Source organism: Capsicum annuum, chromosome 3 (genome assembly GCF_002878395.1).
Source record: "Capsicum annuum cultivar UCD-10X-F1 chromosome 3, UCD10Xv1.1, whole genome shotgun sequence".
Taxonomy (NCBI): Eukaryota; Viridiplantae; Streptophyta; class Magnoliopsida; order Solanales; family Solanaceae; genus Capsicum; species Capsicum annuum.
This window is the reverse complement of record NC_061113.1, coordinates 247,432,135-247,458,686: the sequence shown is the minus strand read 5'-3', so window position 1 is coordinate 247,458,686 and position 26,552 is coordinate 247,432,135. Positions and strand designations below refer to the sequence as shown.

Here is a 26,552-nt window from a genome sequence, read left to right as displayed (position 1 = left end):
TCTTACAGTAGCACAATTGGTGGAGTATATAATCATGAAGATTTTCCTGTCATAACTAAATCTTGCTAGTTGCATCTGATAGTTACGTTGCGTAAGAACGAAATTCAACATTCCACGCTTATGTTTTGGGGATAATGAAACACATGAATTAATTTGTAGCTGTTAAGTAGATTCTGCCCCTGACCCGGGAACTAAACTTACTACTAAAAAATTGCTTTTTAAATAGAAAAATATTCAGTGACTCTTCTTAATCTTATATATTGATATTTTGATTCAATCACTGAGAAAAACAAACAATACTGCTAGTGTTTCATTGAATTTCCCACCACATGTTTCCAAGTGAGCTAGTTCAATGAGCAATGAGTGAGAAGATCATGTTTTATAACATAATGCAAATTTTTCATTAATTCGCGAATGAGAAAAAACTTATGTTTCTAGTAGTGATTTGACCTTCCATCACAGATGCAATATTTTTTATTTATCAGCCGCGCCCGACTTGATCCGGTTCATTGTGAACAATTTATTTAAGGGCTCAACATTACACCCTTAGTTCTAATACCATGTAAAACGAATTTTGCACTTAACTCCAAATTAAAACTAATATGGAATTTTTCATTCATCAGTAGCAGTTTTCATTTCTCTTGTCGTCACTTTAAGCACGACATTCTACTAATCTAATTTAAATGTCCAAAATATTTATTGTCTTATACTATTCTTTCTTGTCACTACTTTTTCTTGGGTTAAAAAAAAAAAAAAAGAATGTGACAATCCTGTTCAATATGCAATAATAATCAACTGTAGTCCACCAATCCCAATTAAGATGTTTGATTTAATTATTAATATCAATCACTACTAAGGTAAGATCAATTTAAGTTTTATTACTTCATAATTCATATTATACGTATTTTTTTGTCACTTTCCGTTTATGAATATTCAAAAACATTGTCACGTTCCTAAAAATGGTCACTATTTTATGTTAGCTTTAGCTTATTCATTACGAGTTTATTTACTGGACAAAAATAACTTACTTTTTATTAGTGATCTACCAGGTAGAGTAGTAGTTGAGAAAACGCTAAAAGCCTAACACAAAAATGTTTCTGTACTTTCTAATTGTTTAAAATAAATAAATGTGACAACTGAGATAAAGACATGAGAAAGTTGCATAAAAGAAGATTTAAACATTGGAAATCTAAATTTAATTTTTGACAAATTGCAAATTCTAAAGAATTAAGGGGAAAGGCTCAATATACTTCTAAGTTATAACTATTTTAAATAAGTCAATTCTATCTTTCGTTACATTTTTGTCATTGGTAATTAGTAATAGCGTTTTTTTGTTATCTTTCGTTACATTTTTGTCATTGGTAATTAGTAATAGCGTTTTTTTGTGATTACAAAGATGATTGTAGTTGAAAGTGTTTTTTGTGATTACAAAGATGATTGTAGTTGAAAACAATGCTGCTAATTATGATGTCATTGATAATGTGCTGGTAGCTAGCATGAGCGTCTCAATAAAATTAGTGGTTTAAAACTAAACTTCAAGAAGATATATATATATATACAAAAATAATATTATAATAATTTAGAATTATTTTTTTTTCTTGTATATTAGTTCTTATCTTTTAACTTCATATATTAATATGATTATTCATAAAAGTAAAAGTTATTTTAACTAATAAAATATTGGCCATTTATTTGAAATATGATAACTTGGATGTTGTTATTAAAATTTTATTTATTAATATGAAGTTTGAGTTGTTTAATTTAAAAATCTAAAATATTCCTGATAAATATTAGATAGCTTTTTCTTCTTTATTTTTTTTAGATAATTTTTTTTAAACGTATTTCACAATTTTTATTATTATTTCAAGTGAAGCTAAAATCATAAAATTTACTATTAAATTTTTGAGGCCTCAAAATTTTTAGGGACCTAGATACTAGATGCTTTACTCTTCATGTTCCATAAAAAGATTTCATATTAATTGAGTTGGAAGGAGTATATACTAGTATATTGAAAAAGAACTTGAGGACCAACATAGGTTATGGTACAGTGGATGAGACTGCTCCACCCTTAATTAGAGATCGAGGGTTCGACCTTGGGTATGGAGAAAACTCTGTTGGGAGCGCTGTCACCTTAATGAGTCCTTCAATTTGCGATCTGAATTAGTCGGGACTCCAATACGGGCACAAAAGAACTTGAGGATAAGAGGGGAATATACACCTTGTGTATTGAGGGGGCAGGGGGTAGATGGGGTGACCCACAATTTGTGATATAGTACATTCACTTTTTTCCTGAAATTTGTAATTACATTTTTGGTGCTTTGTGTACGTCCACTTTAACCCATGCAAGTAGGTAATGCCTTTGTCTCTCCCACTACCAAACCATCCATGTGGTTTTGTGTATATATATGTCATACAATTACTACTACTCTTCTTCTACTACTACTAGTATATAGATAATATATCACACAATATATATACACCCCCCTCCACCCCCCACCCCTTCAATATTTGTTGTCAAAATCTATCAGTTTTCAGAAGTCGTTTTCTCTTTGTTGCTTCTCATTCATTCATTATCAATTTTTCTCTCCCATAACGTCTTGTAAATAAAAGTTTAAGTCCTTTTTTTAGGGCTTCCCAATTATTGTCTTCAATTTTGTTCATATACCTAATTCCTAACTCCACAGTCTGATCATTTCGAGCTTTCCAGCAGAAAAAAAAAACTTAGTACATACATCTGATCCCTCTCTTTCTCTTTCTCTCTCTCTCATTATATCAATTATTTGAATACTGAAACTCATAAGGTACTATTTCTTCCTTCATTTATCTTGGCTTTTTTCGTGCTTTAGAAATAATTGTTGAAAAGATTTCATCTCAGTTCTTTTGATTGTATTCTTGTGCATTATAGTGATCCATCTTTCAAAATTTTCTGTCAAAGTTTTTGATTTTCAGACACTTTAATTTCTCTCTGCAAACTGAATTATTTGTTGGCATCTTTATGATTACTAGCAGCAACTACGTACGTACAATACATATATTTTCCTGAAATTAATCATGTAGCTAAAAAAAATCATAAAAAATCATGTAGCTAAGGTAGTTACCGTTTCTTCTGTTCTATTCCCAATTAAAGTTTTTAGTGAAGAATAAAGAGCAAAATATATAAGAATATATATATATAGAGATAGATAGATATAGATATATCATAGCTATTCTTTTGACATTCTCTGGGTTAGGTCATAGGAAAGATTTCAAATAGGACCATGAAGAACATATGCTATGGATTTAAAGTAGTATATAATTGATTCATATATCATGTATGTCCTTTAATTGACCTTAAATCAAGATCGGTTTACTCATTTCACAGGGGTTGATTTCTTAGACGGTCACTCAACTAGTCATACTTCTTGATTCTAATTTTTTTCAACAAAGAAGTGATCTTCCAAGATAATAATTATTAGTTAAGTGACCGTCTAAGAAATCAACCCTGTTTCATGTCACTGAGAAAATCTTTGAATGAGCGAATTAATGTTATCTTTTTCTTCTCGTTAATAATTATAGAGAAGTATTTATGATTCTCATACATCTTCTTCTGATTCTAATGATATCACTGAAACTATTGTCAAAAGACTGCACGTTAACTAAATTCGTGGAGTTAATTATTACAACTAATCAAAAGTCAAATTATGAACATATATAAAAGAAAATAACAGATGTTGGATTATTTCAAACAGATCTATAAATTTCTTTTTTTCCACTTCTGCTTCGGAGACATTTTACGAAGGTTGAAATGGATACATGGTTTATTTTTAATTGACACAGCTTTATAATGCAGTAAAGATAGTGTCGATTAATATCATATTAAAATTCTTAATATGATCTGCAACTAACTAAAACAAGCTTCTCCTCCTAATTGGTATGTTTTAATTTTTATTTTATTCTTATATACTAATAGGATTGTACTTATTAAATTTTTACATTAAAATAATTTTGGGAGTTCATGACTGGTATTAATTCGAGAATACAGCTGCTCACATTCTTACTTTGGCCAATTTTATGAATTGAACAAGCTAAGATAAATGTAAATAGTTTGATATTTCTAACACAAACTAATTTTTTAGATGAGATACAAATGTCATACTCATATTTTAGCTAAAAGATGCTTAGTAAAAACATGCACGAATTCTAATTGCAGTTTTCTGATCATATATAACTCCCAGTAGTATTAATCCCTCTATCCCATTTCATGTGATGCTAGAATAATAATGCAATGAGTTTAAGGTAGTAGTTTGACTAATGTATTATAATATACACATAGTAAGTACTGAAATAAAAATTATAGCTTGAAATAGAACAACATACCATGGTACTTAGGAAAAAGAATACTAGTTGCATTTCATTTTGACCCATCAAACTCTACAATCTACATCCATGATCAGTTGGTACTTGGTACTGAAGCTAGTTAGAGTAGATGACAAGGTCAGTCAAAATGAAATGCAGCTAGATTCTTTTTGGTTTCCTCTTTAACCTTCTTCTTTCTGGTAAGCCAGAAAAGGAGGGAAAAAACAAGTCATGTATTTTAGTACACACATGAATTTCTTTTTGTATATATGTATGTAACTATATACTATATTTGGTAAAGAAGTATGTATACTAATTGTGTACTTTAATTTTTACGGATAGGGTCCCCGCCTAACTCAAGTTTCACATAGTACTGGCTAGCTAGGAGACTGGGTATTAGTCATTTTTCATACACTAGGATCTAACGCATGTTATTACTTGTAGAAGTTATTAAGATATAAGTCCATTCGTTCACTTTTACTTATCACATTTCGCTTTACGAGAGTTAGTTTGACTTATTTTTTAAGCTAAATTGAATTAGATTAATGAGTACGTTAAACTTGGAATTTAACTGTTTGAAAACTATATGAAAAATACTATAATTAAGTTGAAATTATTCTCATATTAATATGATGAAAAAATACATCTTAAAATGCTAGTCAAAGAGTCTATATAGCTAGTATGATTCTTGATAAGGTGTGAAATATGACAAGTAAAAGTGAACAAAGGAAGTGCATACTTGTAATATTAGTAATTTTTCTTACACTATCATCGTGCATAATTCAACTTCTACAAAAGTTTTAGTAACCTAGTTCCTCATTTTTTATTTATTCTTTTATATAATCATTTAGTATCTAGAAGTAGCTGGCCTGACTAATTCAAATTCACACCATGCATCTCTTACTAGTGTGTGTGTAACTATTTGAGGATTTAAGGTTCCCTAATTCTTTGTTTACTTTATTTATGCAGTACCACTTTGGTGAGGTCTTAATAATGGAAGATCACCAAAAGGAGCTACACTTTCTGTCCACTCACCAAAACGCAGCAAATTCCTCCTCATGGCCATCTGATTCTCCCCCGAACATGATTCGATCATCGGAGTCATTGGAACCTCCTTCGTTGGACCTACAACTTTCAATCAGTGTACGACCATTTAAGCCACCTTCAGATCATCATCAAGGTGTCCTAATTCGTCCATCACTAAACCATGATCACAATCACTACACCGATGTCCGGTTCGACTCGGGCTACATTGAGGCCCTTAAATGGCAAGCTGCGGAGCAAATAAGGCTAGCAGCCATAGAGAAAGCGTACGCAGAACGTGTAAGGGAACTTACTCGAAGAGAAATAGAGCTAGCTCAATCCGAATTCGCGCGTGCGAGGAGTATGTGGGAAAGAGCTAAAGAGGAAGTTGAAAGAGCAGAAAAATTGAAAGAAAGAGCAACTCGTAGGATTGATCCTACGTGCATGGAAGTTACTTGCCAGTCTTGCAGTCAAAAATTTCGACCGCATTGAATGTTATTGTTATTGAGGGTGAAAAATAATTAATGGTGATGATTAATATGCATTCTTTTCTTTTGGTGGGAATTCTGGAAAAAACTTAAGTGGAGAATAATTTGATGTATGATGATTTATTCTTTTGTTTTCTGTTCTTCCATGACCAATTGATTCAAGTTATGTAGTGTACGCGTATAACATGGTCCTGGCAGAATTTGACTATGTATGATTAATTCTTCCTTTTTCTTGAGGTAATGTTATCTTCATAATATTGGAAACATGAGATTCGATCATTATTTATTGTGTTGTACATAGTTTAATTCTGATGAGCTAATGCCTGGTCTGTACTTGGAATAATTAATTTCAATAAATTGTATACTTGAAGTATGTACTAAATGTTTTTCTAAAAGTGAAGTATTAACACTTCTCGTAGTTACTTGTCTTTCTATTTCCATTATCACCAGTGCATGTTTTGCTCTAGCTCCATTTTGCATTTTTTTGTTGCTTCTCTCATTTTTTGTATACCTTTTTTTTTATGCTTTCTAAGTCGAGGGCCCATCGAAAAAAATTTCTCTATCTTTACAAGGTAAGATAAGGTCTGCATATACTCTACCAAATTCCACACGTATGTTGTTGATATTTGCTCTTTTTCTGGTGCGAAATTGAAAAGAGATTGTACACAAGTAGTTTTACTAGATATAACAACCATTTTGAATTTTACAGTAAGCTGTGGAGAAATTCATCTTAGGAAAACAAGAACTTTTACTAATTAGTATTTTCAAGTACAGAAATCTGGCAAAGAAAGAGTCATGTTATTATGATAGGTAGTGATGCAATCCTCCTAAGATTTGCCTTGTGTCATGCAGCATGCATCAATTTGAATGAATTAAATGGTCCTATTTCACTTTTCAGGTATATCAACTTTTTTGTTATTTAATTAAGATCGCTAGCTCATCATGATTATAACACTGGGTTAATTACTCATCACTTTAACGAATAAATTGGCTCTCTTTAGCCAATAAACCGAACTCCGTCTTTACACCAATTTAATAAATACACGATACCACTATACATAAACTCTTATTGCTACATAGTCTAACCGTAAAATATGATTTAGTATAAACACCGAGGGTGATATGGTTCTGCGTATGAATGAAAAGAGATTCTGTTTTTACAAATGATGCTTTCTGGATAAGCCAAGATTTTTTGACAAAGTTTATATAGAGCTCTGTGTTAGCCTTTTATTCAAATTGGTATATTTGTCATTTTCCTATCAAAGCCTGGTATACCATGATTTCTGACATTGACTGCCTTCTTGTGATTAATTTTCTTGACTGGTCAAATAACCCCAAGACAAATACTATAACATTAAAAGTTGCCCTGCAGCTTTTTGCATCCAAGTAAAGTCCACAACTTCAATAAATATCAGACACACTCAAAATATGATGTTAAATTTCTTTTGGAGCAATAAATATTTGGGAAAAAAACAATAACTATCAATCATTAAAAATATTATTGTATCTATCTTTAAAGGGGGCATTCCGAGAATCGAACTCGGGACCTCTCGCACCCAAAGCGAGAATCATACCACTAGACCAAATGCCCTCAGATGCTAACGAGCAGCATGTTTTCTTAACTTAATCGATCTTGGGGAAAGGAAAAAAGAAATTATTTTAGCACTCACTTTTGATACTAATTTGAATTATGTTGCTGTCTCAGAAGAAGGATGGCTATACTGATTCGGTATACTCTAAAGACGTCCTTGGTAGAAGATTGACGATCTCGTAAAGATTAAATTTCAATAAATCATGATTTGCTAATCTCATCTTCTACGAAATCGATCTTCTTTGACTGTACAAGAATATGTGGAGCTCAGCATGTCTCGAAGCACGGGAGAATGTTCGTTTGCTTATATTATTATCAGTATTCGAAATTGGTTCATTCATAGCATTGTATGTCCCATTCTTCTACTCTTTTCCGGAAGTCGATGACTATTCATAGCTATTACTTTGTTTGACATCAAAAAAGTGTTCGACCAAATGTTTTATTTCTGAGTGGTAGATAGCCAGCAATTTGGGCTTTAGGAGTTCAGTTCTTGCGCTTCAAAATTGAGTTTGTGCCGAGTGGTAGCGAAGTTAGATTCTCATGATGTGTTCCTAAATACACACTATAGGGGTGCAATGAGATATTGATTTCTCACAATCTATTCATGAATACACATAATAGGGATGCTATGAGATATTTGATTCATTCACGCACCAATTTGCTTTTTGTATCCATGAATTAGAAGATGTCAACTGACAATTGCATTTAGAAACAATGATTAGTGCATATTGAAACTGTCACTCCACAAGAAGCAAAGAATTTGGGATTCAGGTGTGGTTTTGGAGTTTATTAAATTTGCAAAAAGAAGTACCTTACGATATTCACGACCAATTGAATCCTGAAATACCAGGGGAGATCGCTATGACTTTGCAGTTTGAAATACAGGTCTAATTTATACAACAGCAATTTTCTTTGCCACGGGGATTAATTTTAAAAGGACATACTAGGTTTCCTACATTTGTCTAACTAGGATGCAGACAAGCATTGATCATAGTTGTCATGTTGGTTAGAGAATGTTACTTTACTCATGACAAAATGGTATGAGGAAATCGTCTGAGATTACTAGAAGTAACGTTGTGCAGTTATTCATTATTGTTCACTTAATTTTACAGTACATTATAGATTGTGTGTATTTTACGTAGCACTATTGAACTTGATAGTGGCTACCTGCTATCCTTTCTATCATTTAGGTCACCAATATTTAACTTTGGACACGATTCCTCTATTCGCTGGAAAATTCTCAGAACACGAACTACAACAACATACTCGATGTATTCCCACAAAATGGGGTCGGTCTGAATAAGGTAGAGTGCATGCAGTCCATACCTCGACTTCAGAGGTGAGGTAGAAAGGCTCTTTCCGAAAGACCGCCGGCAAATTGGAAATTTCAGTTGATCTTGCATTACTTGCTATTATTTCTGCATTTACTTGCATTATATAATACTGATTGATAAATAACAGGAAAATTCATATATGAATAAATATAGAAAGGGGGAAATGACTATTTATAGGTAGTACTCATCTCACATTTATAGAATTGGAGAAAAATGACTATTTATAGGTTGGTTATTTTTGGGCAAATGTTTACACTCCTCCTGTAAGAATAATACAAAGTAACAACACATGCAGAGTATGAAACATGATAAATAACAATAATACAATTTCTGAAGGCTAACATCTATAATTATATTTGTTGAGGCAGCTTGCTTGTGATCAACCTCACCCCTAGGTATGGGCGACAGTTCTGCAAGATGAAATATAAAACTACATGGTAAGGGGAAGCTTTCAACTAGCTGGTTCATATCTACATACACAATCATAAATATTCCCGTTAACCAATTTTGCTGCCAAGCGTTGATTCTTCACCATAGCAAGCTGCAAATCACATACAAAGCATGTCGAAGAAGAATGAGGCACAAAGAAAGCGGGTTATACTCGACACTGTTCAAACCAAATTAGCTGGTTTAATAAGCCACTAATAGAAAATCATAGCCAATCTAACTTAAAATTTCATGGAAGGTACTTATGGAACTCCATTTGATATCCACTTGGGCCATATTAAATATGCAGAAACCATCTTCAAAATGTTTTAAGTGACTGCTATATTCCGTACCTTTAGAGCATCACATTTGAACTTTGCATTATAATTGGTATGCAAAGACCGGCCCATCCCTTCCAAAATTACCTGCGCCAGGTAATAAACATCCACAGTAAGTTGCTTGCACTTATTTTCCTAATGAGATAGCTGCATATTTTAGTGTATGAAAGGAAGGAGCACCATACCAAATCTGCATCTTTGGCTGCAGCAGCTAACTCTGAGCTCACTTGCCTCAAGTCTATGCATGGACTGCCACATCCATTCTCCACAACCATCAGAGGAACGGAAGGTGTATCTTCCTTGTAACCATCTTGGATATTACTCATCGCATCAACAAGCAAGCCTCCTGCTTCAGCTGCTCCTCGAAGAATATCGCAGTGCTATAGGCCAAAGCAATATTACCAAGCTAATGAGATATTAAGTAGAGGGAAGGGGAGAGAGAGAGCTTTAAAACATACAAATTTCCCATGCCAAATATACCTTAATAATGCATAGATTCATTTACGTTAAGATCTCTATCAAAAAGGGGAAAGAGTTTGGCAAGAGTTATACATCTCATTATAACTAATGGAATGCCCTTGAAAATCGACATACCTTTGCAGCCTCAGCAACAATATCAGGCAACTCCATTGCAGTAACATCATTTAGTGCAGGAAGTGAGTTTGCTACCAGCACAACCTGCATAAAATTTTGCATGTTAGATCTTTGGAACCTAATATATTCAGCATATATGTCAGGAGATGGGACGGGATCATACAAAGCAAACAAGGTAGCAATTGAAAGTGGTTATTACATGTTAAGCAAACACTTATCTTGTATGTTATCAGATAAGGAAAGTATCACTAAATTAATAAAGCTTCAATGACGGAAATGCAAAGTAATTTACCATGAAGCAACTGAAGCAAAATATTGAAAATTTTAGATTCATTTAAAGGCAAACCATACTTCGGTTCCACGCCGGAGAAGTTCCCTTGCAAGGGGAAGCATCCCCAAAACAATATCTGCACCCGAGTTGTCAACAAAAAGCAGTGCTCTTTTATGTGGCTGAGGCTTTCTGTCTCCAGACCCTAACATTCTCTCTTTAAAAGCATCAAAGTTGTCCACCTGATAATATAAAAGCATGACATTGAAAGCAGAGTCTCTAGCATTAATGAAAAAAAAACATAAATACGACTCTTCTAATATTGTGTTTCCTTTCACTTGCCCGCCAAGGTCTTTGCATCTTCTTGCGACTCATTCTATAGATCTCAATAATTGTTCCTTTGTGATACAGATCAACACAGGCACGTGACCCCCAATCGAAAATATTAGCAGCAAGAACACCTTCTATTAGTGTAAGTAATCTCATGTCCTACAAGATTGAGACTAGATGTATCAGCAAATAGACTAAAAAATCCAAAGCATATATTTAATGATCTAGCTAACCTACTTCAAGGGAGGAGAAAAGGAAAAAAAAGAGCAGAGAAGGAAATATATGAGAAAAAACATACCTCAGTCAGGCTGTCAAGCTCCATCAAAAGATCAGGTAAAACTGCAAGTGAAGCTTCATTCTCCCTATAAAATATTCAACGAGTGTGTAAGATAAGCATACTTGCTTCGAAGACAGTAGAACAAGAAAGTGTCCCATCCATAAGAAGGTACCTTTGTTTAATGGTACGATAGGCATCAAAAAAGTGAAACTCTCTCAAGCATTCTTCTCTTAGCTCCAAAAGGTTGGCGAGCCCTAGCTTTCCATAAGCTGCAGGTTCCTCCATCAATCTGTAACAAAATACAAAGATATTCTTTTGCATCAACTTTACAAATATCATAGGGAAGTGTTAACACTAATAGGGTACGGACTTTTAAAAAGTATGCAAGACTTATGGAATTTGTGCTCATAAGCATGCCATAACCTTTGTGTGGCTATAAGACTCTTGAAATTTGTGGTCTTACACACAAATCCCACTGGAGACAAAACACTAGATGATTTATTTCCATATGTCCTAACCTTGGTGGACATAGTTACCTGGTGCCTGTTACTGGTCGGAGTGGGAGGTATTCTGTGAATTTAGTCAAAGTGCGCGCAAGATAGTCATGACACCATGGTTATCCAAAAAAAATTGTGGTCCTACACATTACATGACATTTGCGTAGAGCTAGAAAAGTTCCCAATTGGGATAAAATGAAAAATTCAAGTTCAATACTTTCAAATTTAGAAAGCATCCACTATTATCACTAGTTCGAAACATACTAAAAAGGGAATGTTACCACATAAACTGGAATAGTGGGAGTATATAAGATATTAACTAACACGGTATAACCGTGGTGTCCAGGCCAGCATGCACACACCTCGACTAATTCCACGAGATACCTGTCACCTCCCACCAGCAACAAGTAGACAGGTACCAGGTAACTCTGTCGACCAAATCTAGAACAGATAGGAAGAAATCACCTAATATTTGTGTTGCTATATAAATTATATAAATTATTTCTTTGATGAACTACGATATAAAAGCTAGTGGCGGTAGTTAAGAGGTCAGCGATGATAGTTGTAAGGTAGTGGTTGGCGGTATCCATGGTTGCAGAGAGGAGATTGGCTATGATGGTTGTGCTTTAGTAGCCGGTGGTACTGGTAATGGATTTGCAGTGGTGACTGACGGTGGTAGTTGGCGGTGGAGGTGGAGATTGTGGTAGAACTTACCGGCAGAGGTGGTTGGAGGTGGTGAATTATGAAGATAGTTGTTCGTGATGAGTGCATGGTGGAGGTCAATGGTGGATAGTGGTAGTGAGTGATAGACTAGTGGTAAAGGTGGTTGGTAGCAACCGTTGATGGTAGTTGTGCGGTGTAGACTACTAGTAGTGGGGTGATTTGGAGGTAGTGGTCAGCGATTGGGAAGTGGCTAGTGCCTCGTAGTGGCAGGTAGCGAAGGTGGTTGTGGTAGTAAATAGATTTGTAATAAAGGGTTACATTCATAACTTTTTAAGTGAAATCCTTAACAAGAACATACTCCGTGTATTCCCACAAAGTGGGATCTGGGAGGGTAAAGTGTACATTGTCCATACCACTACCTCAGATGAAGTAGAGAAGTTGTTTCCAATAGACCCCCGGCTCAGGACAAAAAAAAAGAGTACAAAAAGACATAATAAAAACAAAAAACAAGATGACATAACACACCAATAGAATAAAAAACAAGACAACCACAGGGTAGTATTATAAACTATCTATCTGAAATCACAAACATCACCAAAACACCACGAACAAGAAACTACAAGATACGCACACAGCCACGGCGACTACTGATACGACTAGACACAAAGTCTTAGACTCTCTAAAATATCCGAATGATTCAAATCCATCCAGAGCTAATAAGTAGTTGCGAAAGACGAGAAAAAATGCACTATATATATTGATATTTGAATGATTCAAATTCAGAAATCCTACCCATATAGTGTAAAAAAATGCTAGGGCTTACCATCTTTTTTCAGAAAGATCTAATACATATATGCCCTTGGTCTTCCATTTAAGTTCAGATTGTTCCCTTTAAATAAAATTAATTGAACTGTCCATTTTGATTAATGATAATTAACAATACCAGCTAAATGACTTTAATAGCAAAACCATTAAACTGCACATTTTTTATGAACGGTTAAAAAAAGGTTTTAAAAAGTAGATAAAAATGTTAAAGATTGATTTCAGAGGATCTTTTAAAAAATATAAAAATCACTTAAAGTGAGAAAAAGGATCAACATGAGATTTTTTATTTTTTTTTTTAAAAAAAAACTTTCTGATTCACACATTGATGACATTATATAAGATGATGTAGCGAAGGTACATGATTACCAAAAAAAGGATTCAAATGGATAAAAGATAAAAGAGAGTTAACTAAAATGAGTAGAAAGGAAATTTAAAAGTCTAATGCAGATCTATCTTTTTTTATGAAAAGGGAACCCATAGCCGCTACCATTTGGGTGCACACAGGGTAAACCCCGCTCCTGTGCCATAGCTCGCAAATCACACAGGAGCGGTAAACCGTACTAGGCAAGCCCCGTGTGACGAGCTTGATTCAGAAGGCCAACCCCCTGCTCTACTGTAGATATATCTGAAGTGTAGATCTATTTTATATGTCGAATCGTGAAAATATTGGATCCAGTACAATGAGGGGGGCCAATTTTGGAATTTAAGACATTTCCTATATGCACAATCGGGAGAGAGTGCATGAAGCTAATATTGGACTGTATATATTATATAAGATAAATAAACTCTGTCTACATAAAAATAAAAGATATTATAAGATTAATTAACTCAAAGCCCTGCAGAACATAAGGCTACTATAATAACATTAAGGCTACTATAATAACATTTACAGATGAAATGGAAAAGAGAAAACAACAGAATAAAATATTGCAGTTAAATAAACAACAAATGATACCTAGCCAAGTGTGCAGAAAATGCCCGAGCAAATGCATCACCCCTTCTTTTTGCATCGTCAGTTCCACCCTCACTAGCCACTGCCTGGAGAATTCAAGGATTAGCTTCTCAAACCATAAAATATGGGAGACATATCGAGATAATATAGAATAAAAGTAAAAAGTGACGCACATAGCACAATTCAAAACAACATGACAGCAGTTTCCCCTTTATTGTTCTAAACAATCAAAAGATCGGGTTTGACATTTCATAAATTGACTGAACAGCTGAAGTACAAATCAGTTCCTTGGAAGCCATGTATAGAGCTTAACGAGAATATGAGGGCATACAAAAGAAATCACTATGTTGCAGATGATAGAGTACAAGGTTAAAAACATCTAGTTCCTCCACACATTTCTTGATAATCCATATTACACGTGTCCCTTCGGGTGTTCTGATAAATTTCAGTATGGGATTCGTCCATATATTTTAGCGTCCATTACAAAAATCCTCTAATTATTATGAGGACACTGATAAGAGAGTCATTTGGGACTATGAACATGTAATACATGAAAGCCTGTGTCAAAGAGCTTCCTTGGAGGAATTTCCTAGAAAAATACTGAAGCCTTCCTTTCTTGGGCTGAAACAAGGATTTTGACATGATTAAAAGGTCAATGTTTTACCTTGTCAACAAGGTCAGACAGATGCTCAGATAATACAGTGAACCAGTACCTACAACAGAGCCGAATTTTAGTCTAAAAAGAACAGATTGACTAAAAACTGGAAAGCAGGCTTGTTTAAATATTCAGAGAAAAATGGAGGATGTTCTTAAGGGTGCAATTTCAACTTACTCTAGCTCACCATGATCTGAGAGGTCTATGGTATTTGGTTCATATCTGTTAAAAGCAATTCAAAACTCGGTAAAAATGCAATAATCTTCAAACCAGCGTCCCAGAAATAGTAATACGCAAAAACACAAAATACTTCAATAAAATCCTTGCCTTGTCAAGTACCCTCTACATATACACAAATGATGAAGATACAACAACAACGACATACCCAGTGTAATCCCACAAGTGAGGTTTGGGAGGGTAGAGTGTACGTAGAACTTGCCTCTACCTCGCAGAATTAAAGAGGTTCTTTCCGCTAACCCTTGACTTAAAATAAAGCAAGTCCAAGATTCGAAAAAAGAAACAAACACAGACGACGAAAGATAAGAAAAAAAATGGGGCAAATCTAGAACTTTTAATGTGACAGTAGTTTGCAGGCTAACCAACTATGGACACCAAGATAAATAACACTGACAACCCCTTCAGAGAAACCACACAGAAAATGGAATGAAATTAATATAACCAGTGATAAGAAATGGAAGTAAATTAACCAGAACGGTACAAACAGGAAAATGATTGCAACCAGGAACTACGAAAGACCAGCTCAAATACAGAGCTGCCCCTTGTGCTGAACCACACAAAAATTGCAAAAGATCTGTCCCAACATCAACTTTCATTAATCACTCACGTTTTTGGATCTGCTAAAAGGGGGAAAACCTCCAAAGAGGGGACCAGATGCAGAACCCCAACATTTAATTTGCTTGCATCAGGTCGCAAAACTCCTTTAGATGATGGAACTTCAAAGCCTCCAAGGCCTGTAGTAGCCGGTGGAGCCATTGGAACAGGAGCAGTAATTTCAGTTCCCTTTCGCACAAATTTCTCCATCCAAGATATCTGCAGTCAAATAAACCACCTCCGTTCACTTTTATATGTCCAATATACCAATAATAGATTTTCACTTTTGCTTATAATTTTTAACATATCAAGAAAAGACAATTATTATTTTTCTGTTTTACGCTCCAACATAATAGATATTCACTTTTACTTATCATTTTGAACATATCAAGAGAAGACAATTATTAATTTTGGGTTTTATGCTCAACATTAATTACTTATTCCATAAATTATTTCCAAAGACATAAGACTATTTTAATTAGTATGGGTATAGTGGTAAAATACACGTATGAACCATTATTTCTCAAGTGGCGTGCAAAATCCAAAGTGGACAAGCAAAATGAGTGAAGGGAGCTTATTATGTAACATATACCATCAAAAATCAGATTACTAAGTGACAAGAAATATCAAGTTGCATGATCAATTTCCCATTGAACAAAAAAATTCGATCTCCCACAAAAATTAAACCACTTTATATGCTAACTTTAGCTTCTATAAATTCAGAATTTATTACAGGTTGTCAAGCAACTATGGGACAAACTTCCAAAGTGGAGCTACACCTTATATTTCACTGATCTGATTTATCAAACTCCGTATCAGAATGGTAACAGAATAAGTCTTTGAAATAAAAATCAATCTTTCCAAAAATTAAACCAGTTACCTGACTTTAGTTTCTGTAATTCAAAATTCAACAGAGCTTGTCAAGCAACTATGGAGAAGAACAAGGAAAAAAAACAATCAATCTCCCCAAAATTAAACCTCTTTACTTTCTGTAAGTTCAAAATTTAATAAAGCTTATCAGAACTATGGAAGCGGTGGAGGAGGAGGAGAAGAAAAAGTAATTAATTATAGAAGGAATGTTTCTCCAACCATCTCAAGAAGCAACTCTTTACTTATCTCATAAAACCATCAATAATTCAGAATATTAAAAAATAGGAAGTAAAGAACAATAGTTGCATATTGATACTAAACTGCAGCAACAGATTGCCCAACAAAAATAGAATTGTTGGGTATATGGGACTAATTGAGTCAGTTCAGTGAGGTGACTCAAAACCTTTACACAACCCATGACACTTCAACTTATATGGCCAACTTCATGTGCCTTTTCACATGCCGCTTCCCATTATTCCACATGTATGCATTGTTGGTCACAAATGGGTACCATATTCCCACCTTGTGTGGTTACCCCACAGAATATATGCTTTATAGCTTTAGGCATTTATTCCTTATTAAATACAGAAAGAAACATACTCCTTAAGAAACAAAAGTTTCAAATCTTGCATTCAGAAACTACAAGCAAATATGTATGGCATAGGAAGCGGCTTAGAAACTCTATGCAAAAGCAAGAACTATATAGTCAAAGCAGTCACCGCAAGGAAAATTTGCAATGCATTCAAACTGTTGAAAGACACTACTGATAACAGTCTCAGGCATACCAAAAACTTGTCAAATTCAAACCAATACACAGTGCACGAGAGTTTAAAACTAACGTAATACTTGCCTTCTCATTCAAATCTCCGAGCGGAGGGCCGTGAACATTTCCACCAATATATGGTGCACCCATCGGAAATCTTTCCACTAACTGATGGACCAGCAGGTCATCTAAACCATGTGTTTCATAGCTCATAAAAGCACCCAGAGCTCCCAAGAAACCTTCATGTCTCAAGAACATAGCTTGTGCATCTCCATTGGACCTAGTCAAAGATTTGGGGTAGAGGTGAAATTGATGAAGAGAAAATAATGAATGAAAGAAAGAAGCACATGGTTTGGAGGAAAGAAAGAACTAGAAAAAGGCCTAGTGACTGGTTTTAAATAATGAAGCCTAGTAAAAGTAATCAATTTCTCACCAGAACTGAACAGCAAAAGAGATTGTGTCCATAGTGTAAGCATGACCTCGTATGAAAAATCCTCCAAAGAATATCCTTTTGAGTCCAAAACGCAGTGCATTGAGATAAGCTATCTAGAAAATGTTTTAAAGATAATTTCATGGTTAGGCAATATCTAATAGTATATAATACCCATCAAACAATGACTCATTTCCCAGAAGCTATTTATTCAGAAAGGAAAATAATCAAAAATATACCTAACCATTTTTTTTTTGGATAACCGAGTCTCGGGCCAGATTTCGCACAGCTCGACTAACCATTTTTACCTTTCTAGGATAAAGTAAATATAGCTAACTGAACCGACAATATAAACCTCTTGCCATGGAGAACGTGGCAGAAGAATTTGCCTGATTCTAAGTTATCAAGGCACTCATGTTCTGAAATATTTTTTGGGCTTCTTCATAAGGAAAGCATTTGATATAAACCAAATAGAAGCTAAAGATAAAACTCAAATTTCTCACAGGGGTTTGTGATGCCCCATCCTCGTTGGTCAGAAACTATTCACGCCATGGATCACATGAGTAATTGCTTAAAGGATTCCTGGATAGTTTTGTTGTACTTTCTCTCGGTACATTCTTGGTGCTAAATTTATTATCAATAATAACTTCACTTAGCAACAAAAGAAAAACATGCAAAGATGTCTCTTGGTCCAGTTCCATTCTACAAGATCAACTATTTACAAAATTGCCACAAATTATCACTTGGTGCAGAAAACAGGATAGACCTAAAAATGAAGTTTCCCTAGGTAAAAATGGAGTTCCCTAGGTATAAAACTTGAAGTAAACACTTTGTAAAATTGTAGGGATCTTAAACGTTGGATACCTGACCAATATTGTATGAAATCATGCGCAACAGTGATAGAGAGATATCTTCAGGCTTATAATCTTCAAGCTCCTTGTTTTCTGAAATAGTCTTCCCAAAACTTGATGCGATTGTTGAAGCTGAAAGGCCAATCTATAGAGATATTATAGATCTTGAGTAGATATCATTAATTCATTAGGATGCATAGCATATACGAACCTAAATAAACAAAAGGAAAAAACAACTATAGTCTCTCAGGAGAAAATCATGGATCTTTATTTTTCCACATGATTTAACATCTATGTAGACCACTAAAGTCCAGCTCTATTTAATCAAGTAAAACAAATCCTAGATAATAAATCCTGGTCTATTAGAATGTACCTTTGAGTAATCCATACCACCATAAATGTCACCAACAAGCATGTCTATGGTTCTATTGTCTCCACGCTGACTGAGCTCTAGCAGTTCATCAAAACTGTAGCAGAGAATTGACAGAATCAGTTACAGTTATGTAACTTTTAGCTCCATAATAGAGTGTTTAGGAAATTCTATCCTGAAACTAGTGGGATCTGAAATGATGTCCCATTGTCACTCACACAAAATTGAATATTGTCCCACTGTGAATGGGTTTAACTACACATGCTGTGAGAGATGTGATGGTGTAATCTTTTGTTACCTTTTGTACCTCTCACAACCTTCTTGATACTATATAATAAATTCACTTCACCTTATCAAAAAAGGTAACAGGGTGAGGGAAGAAAAAGGAACCAGTGCTGTGAGAGATTGTGCCCATGGATTCTCAATCTTCTACTACTCTCTCTAATTTATTCTCTTCAAATATGATACGCAAAAGAAGCAAAGACAGAACATTATCCAAATACTGTCTAACCAAAAGTACCTTTTGCACTTGGTTAACAACCTCCCTAATCCCCAATATGTACCACCTCCAACATTTGTGCCACTGACCCGCTGAAATTGCCCATCCCCATCAACCTATAATAACGCACAAAGGAAACATTTAGAAGCTAATCAAATGTTTTATGACCTCAATAACGCCAAACAAGAAATAAAGTGGAGTACCTTGATCATACTAACACCAGAACCGATATTCACGAGCAGATATGGAAATAAATCATTCTGGTCTATCTGCACAAACTCCTTGTGACCCTCCATATGAGTAAAAGCTTCATGACGGATTGCCTACTCAAAAACAGCTTTCAGCAATATAGTCAACAAAAGCAATAATAAGCAAAAGACAGAGATCATTGTCTAACAGCCCCCAAGCTAAATTAAGTTAAACTGGGAAAAGTTAAGGCCAAAACTGCCTGAGCATGAACATCCAACAGACACAGAATATTCTTAACATGGAAAAGAAAGTAGAAAACAACTCCTGAATTAGCTTCTTCAAAAAAAAAATGACAGCTGTGGTCAAGTAAGAAATATATATGGTTTGATTTCACGAATATACTAATATGAAAAGATATGATTTCAGTGATATGTTAGGGAACCAGTGCTGCTTCCGCAGGTCCCAGATATATAAATATGCATAGAAATGTGTACCTCATAAAGAATCCCCTGGACAACTTACTGATTGGATACTGGAGCACAACTATATTTCAACTTAACATGTGAAATCAGAACTTAAACCATAAAAAAGGGGAAAAAACAATATGATAGCCACTTGAAGGCTTGACAAAGGAAGTATAACAAGAAGGAGATGAAAGTATGAGAACAACCAAGTGAGTCCTCCTTAAGGTTTAAGCACAATCAATTACAGGTGCAGCAATATCTTTATAAGAATGAAAATATCCGTGCAAGCAAATGAATGAAAGAGCCATGCAATCATATACTTGTAAAAATAATTTATCTTTCAAGCAAATGAACAAGAGAGCCTTTAAGCATATTTTGTGCTCATACAGCTGTATCCGGAATGCAAAATTCAGCACATTTCCATCAGCAACTGATAACAAAGACAATAGCATAAACTTGTTGGAAAAGTTGGAAAAGTTTGCTGAAGTGACTAGTTTTTAACGTCACATTCTGATAATTCAACAGTCAGTATTCCTTCAATAGTAACTGGAAAATGCAGAAAACAATAACTACACAAAAATAAAAGGGACAACAAATGCAGACGCATAAACCTACTACAGAGCTATTTCATTTATTAAGAGCATCAAACATTTAGATGCAGGCATGTCCCTAATCAGAAAACAATTAGTCCTAAGTAGTTACGTTACTAATCAGAGCTTTGAGGTCGGCAAAGTCTGCATAAAGAAAACACTAGAATGGCTGTTTTGTTCTTCATTTAAATACGAAGTATAAACTACAAATATGCTTCAGTCCCAAACAAATCGAGGTCAGCTATATGAATCCTCACTGACCATGTTTCTCCATTTAAACTCATCTCAGGTAAACATAACACAAAATAAAAATAAAAAGTGCCCCCACTTGTGTGATTACACTGGGTTCTTTGTTATTTAAGAATAAAAAGTGCTAGAAGTTTTCTATATTTTCTACTGGCATGTTCTTCAGGAAAAAAAAAAAAGAAAAAAAAAGGGCAGCTCGGTGCACTAAAGCTCCCTCTATGTACAGGGTCCGGGGAAGGACTCCACCACAAGGGTGTATCGTACGCAGTCTTACCTTGCATTTCTGTCAGAGGCTGTTTCCAAGGCATTTCTTCAGTAAAATAAGTTTAAAAATTAAATGAACACTTTATTCTTTATGCATCGTCAGCTTAAAGCTAACGGGATTAAGATAATACCAGTTTTCAAACTTGAATTTTCCTATTCCTAATATGGAGCTAAAGGAGAAAGCACTATGGCAGTCAGGTTTCAAGGATATAAGATAGTCAGGACTTGCAGTCAGGACTTGCTGTACTTTCAGAAGTTAGCTGTAGGAACTTCCACAATAAATAAGAGCAAATCTACATATCCTATTAAAGCTGAAAAAAACTACCTTGGTTAATCGAAGGCTTTTCTTGAAGTGATTGACAAAACCCTGAATGCACAGATACTTCCTGATGATCTCTATCCTAAAAAATGTGGGCCAGAAAGCCCTCTATAAGACAATATTTACAAGTAAATTTGAAAATTAGCATTGAGTAGTTCTTTGGACTCCCCTCTCAAGAGAAAGGCGATCAAGAAAGTAACATTTATGCACTGCACACAGTCAAACAAAGGACTTGGATCTAAAGCTGCCAATATAGGAGAGAATGCAGAGTGAGACAGTGAAGCAAGAAACAAATCATTTTTAGTCGAGTGAAATTCCAGATTTACAGATGAACATCGAGCAATACACAAGGGATAGGAAATTAGATCTTACCTTGAGTAAGAAGTTTGCACCAGAAACAAGACAATTCATTTCATCTTCTTTCTCTATACTGACTCCCAGCTTTTCCTTAAAAAGATCAGCGAACTTATATGCCCCACCACCTGTAGCCTTTTCACAAAACCAAACCACTTAAATAGGTGAATGTATCTATGAATTATTAAAACGAATAACTAGCAGCAAATTGAAGTAAAAACCTATTTTCTTCTATCTCAATATGATTCGATTCTGATCAAACTAAACTGGAAATAGACATCCTAGCTCAAGAGCATTGATGTATTATGAAGAAATAAAAGTATCCTGACTTTAACAGTTTAAATTTTTCAATGAGGTGATCACAAACTCAATAAGGTACAAGAGCAAATAAAGGTCATTTGTTTAAATCTCAATATGACTATTATCAAGAAAGTATCTTCACGTGTTTAGCCGTAGAAAAGAGGATATACATCATTCAAAGGAAGGAAATAAAGTGTATGGCTGACATGTGAGGAAGAGTGCTATTACATAATTAAACAAATAAAAGTTAGCTCCCTCACAACTTTAACTTTTAAATGAGATTGTCACACAATTCAACAAGTAAGATGTTTACCTTAATTACTGCATTTTCACTTGGTGGGGCATCAGAAGGCCAACGTGGTGAATCTATCCCTGGCCACAAGATTATGAACAAAATGTAAAAACTACTCATGTGGTGTTGATTAAGAACATTTGATAATCACGGAAAATATAGCGCATTTACAAAATAATCAATTTGAAAACAATGGACAAGTCAAAGAACTATACCACCACAGTGAAGTTGCTTGGAAGATATAAAATCTAAGCACTCGTTAATTTTTGATGTCTCAAACTTCACAAAATGAAGCCTCCCTCCAAGGATAGGATAGCTTCTTCTGGTGCCATTAGAAACACCCAATCCCTCCTTAATTTTCCTCTTTCTCCTATCATCCTTTTGTCGGTCCGCATGTCTTGAAAAGTAAACCAGCTTGATAAGAGAGCCTGGATTAAGAAATCCACGGAAAATATTATTCCCGTCCTAATATGATTTGGATTAATCGTAATTAGCTTTCCGCATCAAACTCAGAACCAATGCAAGAGCTCAGCATTACACCAAACGCATATGAAAGCAGAAAAAGTTGGGACAAAAATCAAACTTGAAGACACCAACAAGGATTATCCACAACCATATCAGTGTAAGTATCTTGCCCAACTTTCAAAGTTATCAAAGAACATGCAAGCAACATTGAACTGGTGGTTCAAAGAACACCAACACCAATTTGATGAATGTTACTCTCTTTCTTTCTCTGGGGGTAACAAACAACTACATACTCCAATAAAATCCCACAAGTGGAGTCTCGAGAGGGTAATGTGCAAGATAAAGAGGTTATTTTTGATGGACACTCGGCTCGAGAAAACATATGGGAGTATGAAATAAAACAAGGAAATGTCTACTTCATATCCATTTTAACAAGAAGAATTACAGAAACATAAAATCCCAACTTCTTACACTCCAAGAATTTTTGCTTTTGATGAATGATACAGAATAAAAAGATGTAAACTTTACCACCAATATCCAAAGCAAGGTGTGAAATATCATCACTCTGATTAGGCAACAGAATTGTAGGATCTTTCTCCTCAAAATTCCCTTGAATTGCAGCACCACTAACATCTAACTGTGGACGAGAAGATGATCGATGAATTGAGCTCCCAGGCAAAGGTGCCATATCTTTTTCTACAATATCTTTCTCAGAAAGCTGTTGAGTTTCCTCATTTATATCGTTAATATCAATGTGAGAGTGGTCCTTTGTCGTTGGACTTGCCATTAATTCTTTCTCTCTCTCTCTCTCTATACTTCCTTCCTACCTTACTCCTAAATCCAAACAATTCTTGTTTAGTCAAATGGGTCCAAATTGGTTAGCGCACTTGTCTTTACTCCAACCAAAATTCAAGGTCATCCACCAAACTGCTGTGACGATTGGCTCCAATAACTGTACCAAATAAATAAAGTGTTGTTATACACGGAAGTGGAAAGAGCCGTTCTAATTAAAGAACCAAACCATAAAAGGTCTATTGCATGCTGCGTCAAATTATGGGCTATTTTCACGGCTTGAATATGTATGATATCAATTTTACTAGTTACTGCTCCAATTCTTAAAAACGGAAATGAAAGTCAAAATCAACTGTTCAAGATTGATTCTTGACTACCCAGATCCCATATTATAAAATAGTAATGTAAAAACTACTATTAATTAACCACCACCACCACCACAACAATAATAATAATAGTAGGATTAGTAATTACCGAACAGGGAATTAAAGAAGAAGATAGACTTTAGGCGGCCTTTTTGTTCCCCCTACTAATAGCAGTTAATTATATAGGACGAATAAATAAAGATAAATTATCTCAACAATAACACTGTGCATAAACCTAAAATGCTGGGACCCCAAAGATCATACAATTGTATGTTTACGCAACCCAGTTACGGAGGATTAGTAATATATATGGTAGTAAGAGATGATAGAAAATTGAACCTTTGAAAATGTGATTATTGATTTTTCAGTGTAGTGCGCAAGGTCTGTAAAGAAGCGATGAATTGTCGCTGAGAGGGTAGACCCGCAGCCAGGGAGAAAATATTTTAGGAAAAATGTTATCCAATGCTATAATTGCAACTAAGGATGGGTCAGAACAGGATAGAGTATATGTCTATTTCAATTTAATTTTTTCTAGGGATAGAAAGACTGTTTTTGAAATATTGGACTCTGACTATAGCTTCAATGAAATGATATTATAATGTTTGAATTTGAAATTTATTTTTCATGTTTAAACAAGATTCGGATGCGAGAATAAATGCTCAAATCTGCATATTATATGTTTTAATAAGTTATAAAATAAGAAAGAATAAAGAAGAAGTGTAGAGAGAATAGACACAGTAATTCTTATTTCTCTTGAAGAATAAGAGATCATAAGAAAAACTCGAAAAACTTATTCCTAGTCTAAGTAAAAGATAAATGTTTCAAATCCTAATAGATATCAAAGTAGATCTTGATAGACATTCACTATAATGTAAATATATTTATAACACTCCCCCTTGAATGTCTAATCGGTAGATAATGTGCGTTGTTAAAACATTACTAGAAAAAACCCAGTAGGAAAAAAATATAGTGAAGGAAAAAATATACACATCTCTAATAATACACATTTCGGTTGTCTCATTAAAACTCTTACAAGGAAAACGCAGTGGGACAAACCTCGTAAGGAAAAAAGAGTACAGCGCGTTAACTCCCCTTAATGAGAACAGCCTTGACCTTTGCATCTTAACCTTGTGCAACATCTTCTTGAAAGTTGCAATTAAAGAAGATTTGGTGAATAAATCAGTCACATTGTCAGTTGAACGAATCTATTGCACGTTAATATCATCATTCTTTTGTAGCTCATGTATGTAGAAAAGCTTTGGCAAAACGTGCTTCGTTCTATCTCCATTTATGAATCCTCCCTTAAGATGTACTATGTATGCTGAATTATCTCTGTATAAAATTGTGGGTAGATTGTCATATTTCACACCACATTTTTCTTGAATGAGATGTATCATGGATCTCAACCATACACATTCTCGGCTTGCTTCATAAATAGTTATTATCTCAACATGATTCGATGAAGTGGCTACGATAGACTGCTTTGTATATCTTCAAGATATGACAGTACCACCACATATGAACACATAGCCTATTTGAGACCGAGCTTTATACGGGTCAGATAAATACCCAACATCAGCATGACCAATAAAATCGGGACTGCAATCTTTAGAATAAAACAAGCTCATGTGTTTTATCCCATTCTGATGTCTCATAGTAGGAGCAGAAATATACCTTGCTAACAAATTGACTGAAAAGGCTATAGGCCTTGTAGTATTTGCAAGGTACATAAGTGCATCAATTGCACTAAGATATGGTACTTCATAACCAATCCAATTCGATATATTTCGAATTTCTGCAAATAATCTATTGCTTTGAAAACTCTCCAAGAGTTCTAATGATGTTCAAGCAATAAGCTTATACAATATAAGGATTATAAATAAGTTTCCCAAAAACTTTTGTATGTGTCAAGCATTTTGAATCCTTAAAAGTTTTTCACAAAAGTTTTGTCAAGTGACAATATTCAACATTTCATGAGTGACGTCTTCAAATATCTGGACTGCAAATCAAATAAGTTTAATACTTACCAAGATGCATCATTTCATGTCACTTAATAAATGTTTCTACGTTAGCATGCTTAAATTAACGTAGAATTAAGATCCTCGTAATCTTCACAATAATGCGCCAATATTGTGTCAAATATATTGATAATTATCATTTAGTATCGGTTCACAATGCGACATAACGTTTTGAGATCTCATCACTTCATTATTTTCAGATACATGAACCTCTCATAAGGTTTCATGAAGTGTTATGTCGTAGGCTCTTCAAGAGCTCATTGCCTTCTTATTATGATTATTTGCTCCTTATTTTTCAAGGACTATTTCATTTGGAACCGATCAGTCTACCACGCTTCACGCATGCATAGACTTTGTTCTTTAAGAACACAAAATAAGAGTACTAGCGCTTAATATGAGATGCGTTCAGCATTTGACTTGAATTATCTTTTGGATGAGGATATGGTGATAATTCCTAACATATTTCATAGCGCTTATAATCTCCCCCTTATGTTAGGAAAACTAACATACATCCTCTACTTCTTTGAGGAATCCATCTTTGTGCATTATGGTATATTCATTAATTGTATATCAAACATCAAAATTATTAAATGGAATAATTGGTTCCCGACCTTGAACCAATTGAGAGGGAAGAAATAATCATAATTTATTGGTCTAATACATATAAATGCTATTGCAATATAT

At 34.5% G+C, this 26,552-nt stretch overlaps 2 protein-coding genes and 1 non-coding gene across 4 annotated transcripts; 1 reads left to right on the top strand and 2 right to left on the bottom strand.

Annotated features, from left to right (window-relative positions):
• The first annotated feature begins 2,432 nt into the window (after positions 1-2,432).
• Positions 2,433-6,125, top strand: LOC107865967 (zinc finger protein SHOOT GRAVITROPISM 5). Its single transcript, XM_016712149.2, has 2 exons — positions 2,433-2,801; positions 5,305-6,125. The coding sequence occupies exon 2, from the start codon at positions 5,329-5,331 to the stop codon at positions 5,848-5,850; it is 522 nt and encodes a 173-aa protein (XP_016567635.1). The 5' UTR covers positions 2,433-2,801; positions 5,305-5,328; the 3' UTR covers positions 5,851-6,125.
• A 1,240-nt stretch (positions 6,126-7,365) lies between these two features.
• On the bottom strand, positions 7,366-7,437 carry TRNAP-UGG. Its single transcript has one exon. It is a non-coding gene; the product is annotated as a tRNA-Pro (tRNA).
• Positions 7,438-8,974: 1,537 nt separating this feature from the next.
• LOC107862528 (pantothenate kinase 2) lies at positions 8,975-24,450 on the bottom strand. 2 transcript variants are annotated; one of them, XM_016708134.2, is made up of 23 exons: positions 24,190-24,450; positions 23,222-23,645; positions 22,444-22,656; positions 22,250-22,308; positions 21,655-21,771; positions 19,414-19,533; positions 19,232-19,326; positions 18,715-18,808; positions 18,355-18,486; positions 17,494-17,606; positions 17,148-17,340; positions 15,441-15,646; positions 14,774-14,818; positions 14,606-14,654; positions 13,945-14,027; positions 11,177-11,293; positions 11,026-11,089; positions 10,740-10,886; positions 10,481-10,639; positions 10,130-10,213; positions 9,721-9,915; positions 9,551-9,622; positions 8,975-9,312 (listed from the first exon to the last, which is right to left on the bottom strand). In XM_016708134.2, exons 2-23 carry the CDS (start codon positions 23,478-23,480, stop codon positions 9,223-9,225), a joined length of 2,706 nt encoding a protein of 901 aa, XP_016563620.1. In that variant the 5' UTR covers positions 23,481-23,645; positions 24,190-24,450; the 3' UTR covers positions 8,975-9,222. The 2 variants fall into 2 exon arrangements, with proteins under 2 accessions (XP_016563620.1, XP_016563621.1); XM_016708135.2 differs by having other exon boundaries at positions 23,960-24,223.
• Between the last annotated feature and the right edge of the window lie 2,102 nt (positions 24,451-26,552).